Source organism: Hibiscus syriacus, unplaced genomic scaffold (genome assembly GCF_006381635.1).
Source record: "Hibiscus syriacus cultivar Baekdansim isolate YM2019G1 unplaced genomic scaffold, ASM638163v2 tig00111937_pilon, whole genome shotgun sequence".
Lineage (NCBI taxonomy): Eukaryota > Viridiplantae > Streptophyta > Magnoliopsida > Malvales > Malvaceae > Hibiscus > Hibiscus syriacus.
The window spans coordinates 360,274-372,120 of record NW_024063215.1 but is presented as its reverse complement, the minus strand read 5'-3'; the positions used below and the strand labels follow the sequence as shown (position 1 = coordinate 372,120).

General features: G+C 35.9%; 1 protein-coding gene across 1 annotated transcript; it reads right to left on the bottom strand.

The window, feature by feature from the left end:
- Positions 1-2,620: 2,620 nt before the first annotated feature.
- LOC120172992 (V-type proton ATPase subunit E-like) lies at positions 2,621-11,572 on the bottom strand. The gene is given in 8 exon segments (XM_039180295.1): positions 2,621-2,632; positions 9,284-9,340; positions 9,908-10,007; positions 10,297-10,514; positions 10,612-10,673; positions 10,676-10,767; positions 11,153-11,253; positions 11,368-11,572. Coding segments are annotated over 7 exon segments (711 nt in total). The 5' UTR covers positions 11,470-11,572; the 3' UTR covers positions 2,621-2,632; positions 9,284-9,304.
- Positions 11,573-11,847: the final 275 nt, after the last annotated feature.

Below are 11,847 nucleotides of genomic sequence, written 5' to 3'. Positions count from 1 at the left end.
CCAAAGATTCGTTTTTAAGAGTTCGGAAGTCGGTTATGTATGGGGAAGGATTAGCACCCCACAACGCCCAAATTTTGGTACCTAAATGATTATATATTGTTTAAATATTGGGAATTACAAACTTGAAAATATATTTATATTACGATCATACTATTCATTCGAATTTATTTAAAAAGTGTGAAAATCTTCATGAAAGCACTTCTTTTGTATTTAGGAGACTTTCCCATAGATTCCCCTCACAAAAAATGTTATTTCACAATTTTTTTAAAGATAAAATACCATAAAACAAAACAAAATAAAAGTACAAAAGCTGTGCAAAATACTCAAAATAATTAAACGTAGAACAAAGAAAAATATCGAATATAAAACAATTTCTTATGCAAAAAATCCTCGAAAAGATACTTTCACTTTAGTTGGGAGATATCTTCGTAGATTTCCCTCACATTGAAATTTCTTCATTTTTCTAATATTAAAACGATAATGATTGGAAACATGCGAAATAAAAATATTTACAATAAATAACGGTAAGCATATTTATTTATATGTGATTCATAACATAAAAATATATACATACATAAGGGATTGATATAAATGCAAATGAATATTACAACCCAAAATAATATGATCAAAAAGTAAATATTAAAAATTACAAGGACCAAAATAGCAAAAACATAAACTCAAAGGACCAAAATAGTACAAATAGGAATTTATAGGACTAAAATGACAAATAGAAACTTAAATGGCTAAAATAGTAAAAATAGAAACTTAAGGGACTAAATAGCAAATACAAACATTTAAAGGACTAAAATACCAAATAAAAAATAAACCAGATCCACAATCAATATTTTAAACAAATAAAGACACTTGAAATGGAAATAACCCACTAATAATACTGAGGAGTAAAATAAAATAAGATAGAAACATCCAATGCTGAATAATAATTAAACCAAATAAGAAGTAGTGACCAAAATAAAAAATTTATAAATGCATAGTAAAATGTACAACTTCACAAAATATTAACAACAGAAGCCTAGTGACCAAAATAAAAACTTTACAAACGTGGTGCACGAAATATAAAATAAATAAACTACAATAAGTGCTCATAAACAAACTTTACAAAACACGGAGACCCTTATAACAAAATTTACCCACGCTGGAAATTACACCTCGACCCCTCCATCATACGGCGTCGTTTGGTGTGTGGGTTATATACCCCCTTTAAGGGTTGAGAAACCCTACTTTCTCATTCCCTCTCCTTCTCAGCCACTTTAAAAAATAGAAGGGCCCAACCACATCCATGGCACTTCACTCCAGCCACCACATGTGGCAACCCAAAGCCCCGACCACCGTGAACCGTGGCCACGGGGACCCAAACACCACAAAAGCCCCTACCCTTTCTCTTTCTCCTTTGTTTCCCCTCTAAAACAAGCCTAAAAACCGAACTACCCACCTCTAATCCTATAAAATAAAACCCAAGCATTTACCTTCCAAAGCAAATGGTCCCTGGTCCGATGAAGCGATGACAGTGGTCGAAAAAGGGTAAGTTTTCTTCTCTATTTTTTTTGTTTGTGAATGGTTCCCCGTATTTCTCTTCTTTTTCTTCTCTTCGAATGGCCCTCCCTTTCCTCTTTGTCTTTCTCTCGTTTTCTTTTTCACTCTCACCGAATCCCCCAGTCTCTCCGAATATCTTCTCTCTCGGTTTCCCTTTCTCAAATCCCGAATCCTCCTCTCTGTGTGATGTTGTCTTCTTTTTATCTTTGATGGCTTGTTATTTTCCAGAGAAATAGGATTGAGTGCCCTATTTTTGGTCGATTGACATCTCTATTTTTCTCAGGATTTTGTTGGATTTGCCTTTGATTTTATTTTTATTTTTCTCTGACTGTGATTGGATTTGGTGACTGACTTGGTTGATTGATTATCTCTCTATCACTATTTGGTACGGCTCGACTAGGGATGGCAATGGGTCGGGTCGGGTCGGGTTTTTGGGCCACCCGACCTGACCCGAGAAGAAAGGGTTCTCCACCCGTGACCCGACCCGACCCGACAAAATTAATGTTTCACCCGACCCGACCCGACCCGAATATATGACTTAGAAACCCGACCCGACCCGACCCGACCCGAAATAAAAAAAAAATTAATTCAATGAAAACATTGACTTAATTGAAAAAAATTATATATGGAGGGATATTATTGTAATTATCCCTAAATATATAAGATAAAATTATATATATTTTTCGGGTCGGGTCGGGTCGGATTTTTTTACCCTAAACCCGACCCGACCCGACCCGAACAGTGCATTTAAAAAAAACCCGACCGGACCCGACCCGAACCCGAAATTTTTTTAAAAAAATCCGACCCGATCGGGTCGGGTCGGGTCGGAACCCGTCGGATTCGGGTTGAGTTGCCATCCCTAGGCTCGACGACGATGGCAGTTCGAGCGTGCTCGGCGATGGCTCACGCGAGGGGAGGACTGAGCGATGGGGAACACGCGCCGACTGGGAGCTGGGTATTCATTGGCAGTGGTTGCTTTAGGGTTAGAGGATTAGGGTGGAAACCCTAATCTACTTAGGATTATTGGGCCGGTTCGGGTCGGGTCTGGACCGGTTCGGGTTTTGCTGATGAGTCTGCTGAGCTGGGTCAGTCTTGATTGTAAACGGGTCGGGCTGTTGGGTTGGAGAGTGGGCCTTGGTTGTACTTGGGCTTGAGGTTGATGGATCATCAACTAGGTTGATCTTGTATCTAGGGTGTTGGTTGAGGCCTGCAAAATATATGTAATAATAATAATAATAATAATAATATAATAATAATAATAATAATAATAATATAATATTTTTATAGACACATACAAAAATGGGTGTCTACATAGTGAACTCACAAATCTCAATATTGGAGCTATTCATCCTGGCACAGATAAGGTTAAGGTTGGCAATGGTAATGTTATTTCAATTTATGGTATTGGTCAATTTGCTTTACTAGGTATTAATAATAAAATGTTACATCTTAAGAATCTGTTATATCATATATGTTCCCAAGATAACTAAAATTCTTCTGGATGTCTCTAAGCTCACTCATGACAATTAGGTGAGTATTGAATTCTACCTAATGTTTTGTCAAGTAAGGTACATGCAGACAGACAAGATTCTGCTCAGAGAAAGTGAAAAAATAAGGGCTATATACTGTTCAATTACCTACAGGTACATCTGATTGTACTATCTTTACTAAGCATAATAAGATATCTGAATGTATTCCTAGTGATACTGCTAGTTCTGCGATAAGTAAACATGTTACTTATAATTCATGTAATAAGGTCTATCGTTCTGAGTCTTGCGCACATGTTGCTTCTGCTTTTTCCACTACTATAGATAACCCTAGAGGTTTGGCATCAAAGGCTTGGACATCCTGTTCAAGAGACTATGAATAGGATTTAAGGCAGTGTAATGTTTCTGTTAATAAAAATACTCAAAAGTTTGTGTGTTCATCATGTCAGTTTGGTAAGGCTCACAAATTACCCTTTGCTAATTCTTGCACTACTTAACTCTTCCCCTTTAGAATTAATTTTTGCTGATGGTTGGGGTTGTTTTACCATTGGTTTCTGATCAATTCAGGTGTTATGTTGCTTTTACAATCTAGGTATTTTTGGGTTTATTTTCTAAGGTAAAAATCTGATGTGTATAATGCATTTGTTCAATTTGATAACTTTGCAGAAAGGCAATTTAACTGTCAGCTTAAAGCCATTCAGACTGACTTAGGAGGGGAATTTAAAGTTCTTGCTTCGTACTTACAGAGTCAAGGTAAAATACACAGGTACTCTTGTCCTCATACTTCTGAACTAAATGGCACTGTTGAGAGAAAACATAAACAAACTGTTGAGGTGGGTCTCACTTTGTTAGCTCAAGCATCCATGCCACTTACCTTTTGCCATGATGCTTTCACGAGTGTTGTTTTTCTTATTAATAGACTTCCCTCAAAACCTTTGCCTGGTTTGTCTCCTTATGAAAAATTGTACAAAATGAGTCTTAATTATAAGTTCATGAAAGTTTTTGGTTGTGTTGTTTTTCCTTACTTAGACCTTACAACAAGAATAAATTCAGTTTTGATCAACTGGGTGTGTTCCTAAGAGGATACTCTCCGAATCATAAGGGGTACAAATGTCTTAGTCCAACAGGGAGAATTTACATTTCTAAGCATGTCAAGTTAAATGAAACAGTATTTCCTTTAGCTTCTAGTTCAGCTTTCTCTATTAATAAGTCTCAATCTCAATCAAAGTGTGTTTATTGTCAGAAATAAAAATCTCTTAATATACTTTTTATGTTGAGTCCTTTGGTCAGGGTACTGTGTCAAGACAGTATGTCAGATTCTGAACTGAATTTAATAATAATAATAATAATTCTGATGTCTCTTTGTCAGTTCCATCACATCATCCCTCACCATCATCATTCACCTATTTGTCAAACTGTTCACTCACCTACTATTATTCATCATCCCTTACATCATCCCACACCATCTCATCAGTTGCCTCCTTCTCACACAGATCACTCACCTTCTGCCATATTTTCATCACGTACATACTCATTTCATTCACCTTTATCTTCACAACCACTACTTCCATCTTTGTCTCATACTCGATCAACACCACATCTATCATCTACCTCTCATTCACCATCATCTTTGTCATCTCCATCACCACCATCTTCATCTCCTATACCTCTATCACTCACTTTCATTTCATCACCATCAGTTCTTGTTTGTGTTCACACTGCTCATCCTATGGTTACTCGGGGAAATTTTGGAATTTTCAAGCCTAAGACATTTTTGGCTCACCATGTTCCTCAAGAACAGCCTAATGTGTATGTTGCTCTACAAGATCCTGCCTGGAAAGATGTTGTTCACAGTGAGTACAATGCCTTGCTAAAAATGGGACTTGGGAGCAGCAAGTCTTGCCCCCTTCGTGGAAGGCCATCGACTGCAAATGGTTGTTTATGGTAAAAAAGAGACCTGATGGGTCTGTGGAGAGACTCAAAGCAGGTCTGGTTGCCAAGGGTTTTTCTCAAACAGCAGGCTGTGACTTTTGTGAGACTTTTAGTCTTGTGGTGAGATCGAGTACAATCAGGATTTTTCTTGCTACTACAGTAATGAAGCAATGGACAATCAAGCAGATCGACATAAATAATGCCTTTTTAAACGGTGACTTGGCTGGCGATATCTACATGAGGGCTACATGGTGAACGGCTTGTGTGCCATCTTAAAAAGGCGTTGTATAGACTTCTACATGCTCCAAGGGCGTGGTTTGACACACTCAAGGCCTTTTTGGTTGGCTCGGCTTTCATACATCTAGGGCAGATACATCCTTGTTCATCAGAAAGTCCACAAGTTCAACAGTCTTACTTATGGTTTATGTTGATGACATTATGCTTACAGGAAGTGACACTGCTGAGGTGAATGATGTTGTTCAGCAGATCAATTTGGAGTTCTCTCTTAAAGATTTGGCCAACTTGGATTCTTCCTTTGGATGGAGATCCAGACTTATTCTGAAGGAGTCATTCTAAATCAAAAGAATTACATACATGAGCTATTGGCTCGTACAAATATGCTGGAGTCAACCCCGAATCCAACTCCTATGGTAGTTACACCTAAACTTATTGCCGGTGATGGTGATAACTTTGAGTACGTGCATCTGTTCAGAAGTGTTGGTGGTGGTTTGCAGTATGTGTGTCTTACTCGCCCAGACATCTCATATTCAGTAAATAAGATTAGCCAATATATGAATGCTCCTTGTACTACACACTGGACAGCAATCAAACGAATCTTGAGGTACCTTAAAGGTACCTTGGAACATGGTTTAATTTTTGCTGCTTGGGCAGCACCTGTTGAGGATCGCAGATCGACCACGGGATATTGCATCTATCTTGGAGAAAATCTCATTGCTTGGTGCTTGAAGAAGCAAAGTGTGGTTTCACGATCCACGTGTGAAGTAGAAACATAAGCCTTGCAAACAAATTAATGTGGATAGAACAATTGTTGATTGAAATTGGAGTTTCTATCTATGATAAACCAGTTTGGTGTGATAATACCTCAATTGTGTCTCTTGCAGCAAATCCAACGCATCATGCACATTTGAAGCATGTTGAAATTGATAAGTTTTTCGTTCGTGAACGTGTTCTGCCTGGCCAACTTATTATCAATCATGTTCCCAGCAGTGAGCAAGCTGCAGATGTCTTGACAAAGCCTGTTCCTTGAGCTATCTTCGATATAATCTTGGGGTCAAGTCTTATGAAGAAATTCCAGACAAGAAAAAACAGGAAGAATATTAGAGTATTCTAATATGATGAAATGTTAGAATACCTGTTGTATATCTGTAACTTTTTTTATTCTAATATGCATTGGGTCGGTTAGTTGGGTTGTTAGAGATGCGTTGAGTCGGTTAGTTTGGGTCGTTAGAGTTTGTTACAACCTCTGTCGGCTATATATTTGTGTTCCCTTTTGGGCTTGTTAAGCAGAATTCATTCAATGAAAGTTACAATGTTCATTTGCTATTTATCTTTCATTCTTATGTTATTGTCTTCTTCATTCTCTCAAATACTCTTTGTTCCTTTGATTTACATTGGACCTTTGGCTCATCATTGTAGCTAATCTGACAATCTGAACCTTAGGTATATGAAAATATTATACTATATTTTTATATAAAAAAAGCAACATATATCTGTTAATAATATTAATAATTTAAATTAAAAAGTATATATATTATTTTTTTCGAGTTACACTCGAACTTTTCGATTCGAGTATTAAGTAACATATTTCGTCTCATTAAGAATTCAAGTCGATTTCAAGTTTGAGTCGAGTATATTCAAATGTAGTATTAACCGAGTTTTGACTAAGTCAACCTCGAATAGTTTGCGATCTTTCTAACCTCATTTACAGCCCTAGCAACGACAACATCCTTCTATTGACAATAGGGATGACAATTTAACCTAAGACTGGTGGATTTTAACTCGAACCAACCCGATTGGGCTAGATTTAAAAAAAATTAGATTTGGGTCGAGTCTGGTCTTATATGGAGGTGAGGTCGAGTCAGGTTCAAGTGGAGAGTGAAAAACTCTTATCCAACCCGAGAGTAATAGTATAATATTTTTTATAAATTTATGAATAATTGCTATAATATCCCCTTTCTCTATTATTTTTTTAATTATATCCCTATTTTATATCAGATTGGGTAGGTTTAAATCAGATCTATACTCTAAAATTTTGGTTCAATTCGGATATATACTCTAAAATTAGGTTCGGATGAAGAAAAATGATCTTTAAATTAGGTCAGGTCGGATAAAAGATATATATTTTTAAATCATATCAGGTTCAAGTAAAGTTATATTTTTTACATTGTCTTCGATTGACAAAAACCTGACCCACCCAATTCGTCACTATCCCTACTTCTTAGTGGAAGGATAACATGTCTGATCTGCTTGGATTGGATATATCATGGCTTAGTGGGCTGATCTTGGTTGGACTTTACCTAACACATCCCTTCCTTGAACCGCTACATATATGCTTGTTTTACAACCATTTTAAACTGTTCTTTTTTTAGCACCAAGATTGAAATCAATTTATGAAATCCTTGTCACAGCTCACTGTGACTCACTGATTTAGTTGCAGAAGAAAAAGATGGAAGAAAGCATATTATCACAAAACATATTGAAGATTTAAAAATAAAAGGGTAAAGTATGTTTATAATCTCTTAATTTTGTCTTTGTTTTCTGTTGGTCACTCGACTTCAAAATTTTATGGTTTTGTCACTCAACTTTCAAATGTTGCTATTTTTAATTTCATTTCTTTATTGTAAATTAGGCAAACCCCTCCTAAAATTTCCTCTCACCCAATTTTTAAACCTCTTTTGATTCACCGTTGCTAGAGTATTTTCTTTCAAACTCGAACAAGAAGAGAGTCAACAAGAATGAAAAAAATAGTATATCTCGATTTGACACTTATTAAATAGTGAAGATTGCAAATCAAACTAAAAAAAGACTAAAGCTTTTATTTAAATCTTATCGGTTTCGATAAAAATAAAACCGAGAAGAAGAAAGAGGAGAGATGGAACGTTTTGATGTCGGTTATATCACAAGCAACAGTCGACTATATCAAAGTGTATAACAAACTAGGGTTTTGAACGAAGAAGAAGAGGAAATGTATTAATGAAAATATTCATCCGTAATTCACAAAAGAGCCAGCCTTTCCCATTTATAGTTCAGCTTAAGAAAGTAGCCTCCCATAATAAATTCCTAACAACCTAAACACCTTCCTAACAGCTTCTCCCACCAGCTCATGCATGCTGCCACCTCAGTTAAACAGAATATAATCAAATTCAGTGGAGAAGGATTTTGATCGTGAAAAAGAAGATTAAAATATAAGTTAACTTCGTAAACAAAAATACCCAAAACACAATGTTTATTACACCAACTAACGACCAAGTGACTCGAAAAAAAAAAAGAATTTTTAAAATTGAAGGACAAAAGAAGAAACATGATAAAGTTGACTGACTAAATAATGTGGTTTATCCAAAATAAAAATACAAGCCATTTTTTGTTTCACCACGTTATCCAAGTAAATTTGTCCGTTACCATTAGACATTTAATATAAAAAAGGATAAACTACATAAATAGTCACCAAAAATCACTGAACTTTTAATTCGTTTTCAGTAAAATCCCTCGCGTTAACTCCTGTTAACCCTTCTTCTTTAACAACCCTAAAAATTAGGTGACCAAAACGAACTAAAAGTTTCTTGTGGTCTTACTATTTGTAATTTTATTCAAACAATTTTAAATTGTTGTATTCACTATTTCCATCTCTCTCATAACATCTAGATATGTTCGATGCAAGTACAGCTCCCAATGAATCAATAGTTATCCCACAAAAGCTTTTCTCAGAACCAGTCAGGATTGTTGAGAAATATCCAACTGGTGAAAGTGGTGATATGAACATGAAGCACATTGTATGCCTCAATTGGCTGCTCTCTATTAAGCCGTTGGATAGTATATCCAAAATATTTAAGTCATGGAGGAGAAACAGGAGGAGCTATCATAAGCTTATATAACTCACGACTGGGCTTTAAGGTAATGGAACACAGCCGAGTTCTAAGGTAACCAGAAAGCAAACACTTCAAATCTTATTCATTATTTATAGAAGAAGAGTATTCACTATCCCTCGTAATTATATACGTACCAATTAAACAACAGTTTCAATGACTTTTTTACCAAACAAATTATCCGAGAAACAACAAAAGCTTGTGATAAACAAAACAATACCATCTTAACCTTCAAGCAGCAACCTGACCAAAAAGCCACTTGCGGATCTGAAATTAGAGGGGAATACAACTAAGATGAGAAAAGCCACTTGTGTATAATTTCGGCTTTCGGCCACCAATTTTGTTCTAGATTTTTTTGACAGCTTCGTTTAATCTTTTGCTTGCTACCAACAATTTCTTTCGATGTGTATACAAATTATTGAAAAAGAAAAGAAAAAGGATTCTTAATCAAAAAAAAAAAAATGCTTTGATAGACATATATGATCAGAATTACTAAACCTTCAACTTTCCTACCCGCATAATGCAGTTCACAGGCACAATACATTGAAAAAATGCACTCCATCGTATGACTATGCAAACAAGAAAAAAATACGCACACACATACAAGCAGTCTATGCATTCTGCACTGCCTATTTGCATTTTCAGACTCATCATGAAGTACTAAAAATATTGCAATTAACAGTTAATTATAGATAAATAATCCCTCCATCCAAGCTATGATGAATAAAATAAAAAAGTGTAGCACTTAACAAGGTACCATTGGCAGAATTAATATAACTAAGAGAAACAAGTTAAAAATAATCTAAATGCATCTCAGAAACCATCGAAACGCACCTCTGGAAGTTTCTTATTGAATGCAACATCCAAACGTGCATCCAAGGTGTTCTCACACACAATTTTTCCATCTTGAGATGCTATGACCACACCTCCAGAGCTGCAAGGTTTTAAGGGGAAAATGTATTAGCATTGCATCTTCGCTCTTTTTCTTCTTTTTAGTAGGGGAAGGGGTGCATCAAGGAGAAGATCACAAAACAGGAGCAACCTTATCAAATATTTGAACAGAAATCAGTTATGTATCACTAGTATTTTGTATAGTAAGAAGCACAAGCATACAACTCAACACTTGATTACAAAGTCGAGCGAAACATATCATAATGTACCTAAGGAAAACATTGCAGGACTAGGGACATAATCTTGCATTTCCATAAAACTAATATGTTTACCAGAAAGGTCCATGAGCCTCAGCATGATGATGTAAAAAACCATGATGATGATGAGGACCAGGAGGAAGATAGACATCATCAATGAATATCTGTGGAGGATGAACATTCACTTTAGAAGCATACTGCTCCTTTGCTGAATCCAGAACAGATTCCACCAAGTGCAAATCCTCTTTGCGACAACGAAGTAGGACAGCAGGCTCTTTCAGTCTAACCAAACTCTGCAATAAAAGTTATTCAAATAAATGAAGACCCCAATAGCATATCTAATGTTACAACTTTCTAAGTTTTTCAATAAAGGTCTTGCTATACACTGACCTGAACAATTAGATCTCTCAAAAGACTTTTGTACACATGGTGATCATGGCTCACATTCAAAGGTCCTTGGATGCTGATTCTTTCATCTCATTAACCACGTCATCCTGAGCCTGAAGTACCTTAATCCTAGACGCATTCAGCTGCATCGAATACTCACTGCGATAAAAGAATAAAGCTTAATATTTTTTTTACAAAAACCAAAAAGTATATTCCTCACTAATCACTCCTATGTGCCAATCCTGCATCAAAACAAATTAAACATGCTTCGATTTCAATGTTCAATAATTTTCCACCCAAATCACAAAAAGTTTCATTAGTAATTGAAATAGAACCAGCTTGAGATCTGACAAATTTTCAAAAAACTAAAATTAAGGGCTAGAATTTACTCATATTTTAGTACAAATATTAGCCTCAGTCTGAATTAGACCTGATATCCAGTAAAACATGGAAACCGAGTAAGAAAAATACATTGAACTTAAAATTGGCATTTATTTAGCAGAAAAAGGAAAACTAAATCAAATTTAACAAAATTCCGGCTTACATTTTCTTCCGAATCTCAACTTGCTTCTCCTTCTTTTCGTACTCCTGCCTGATCTTCTTCTTCTCCGCCTCTACCAATTGAAGCTTCTCGATGTTGAACTCCTAAAATACCCATCGTTTAACCATCAATTCACCGGAATATAAAAAACTTCAAAGAGAGAAAAAAACGTTCCCAAAAGAAGCAAAAAGTGAATGAAGTAGTGAAAATTGAAGAACCTCTTCGGCGGAGACTGAGATCTCGTTAGCCTTTTCCTCTGCCTCTTGGCGGATGAATCTCACCATCTGCTGGATCTGCTTGGATACATCTGCGTCGTTCATTTTCGCGGCGATCTTGATTTGATCTCTTGATGAACTGATCAGAGAGGAGTGTAGAAGGCGAAATTTGGATGATCTTCGATCGAGGGAGAAACTAATAATGCAGAGTCTGTGGTCACAAGCAGTTTTTTAAGTTTTATAAAGGCTTCGTAGAAGCGTGTGATCAAGACCGTTCGTTTTTTTATATTATCATCTAGCTTTTTAAACCCAAAAATCGCTGACCGTCGGATTTTGACGAAATACTAAATTATCATGCGATAATTTCTAGGGTAAACGACGTAACTAGTCATCTAACTATTCACGCAATTTTGTTCTGGTCACCAATTATTTTTTCAAAATCATATGAATATTATGTTTTTGTTTTATTTCGATCACTCACTG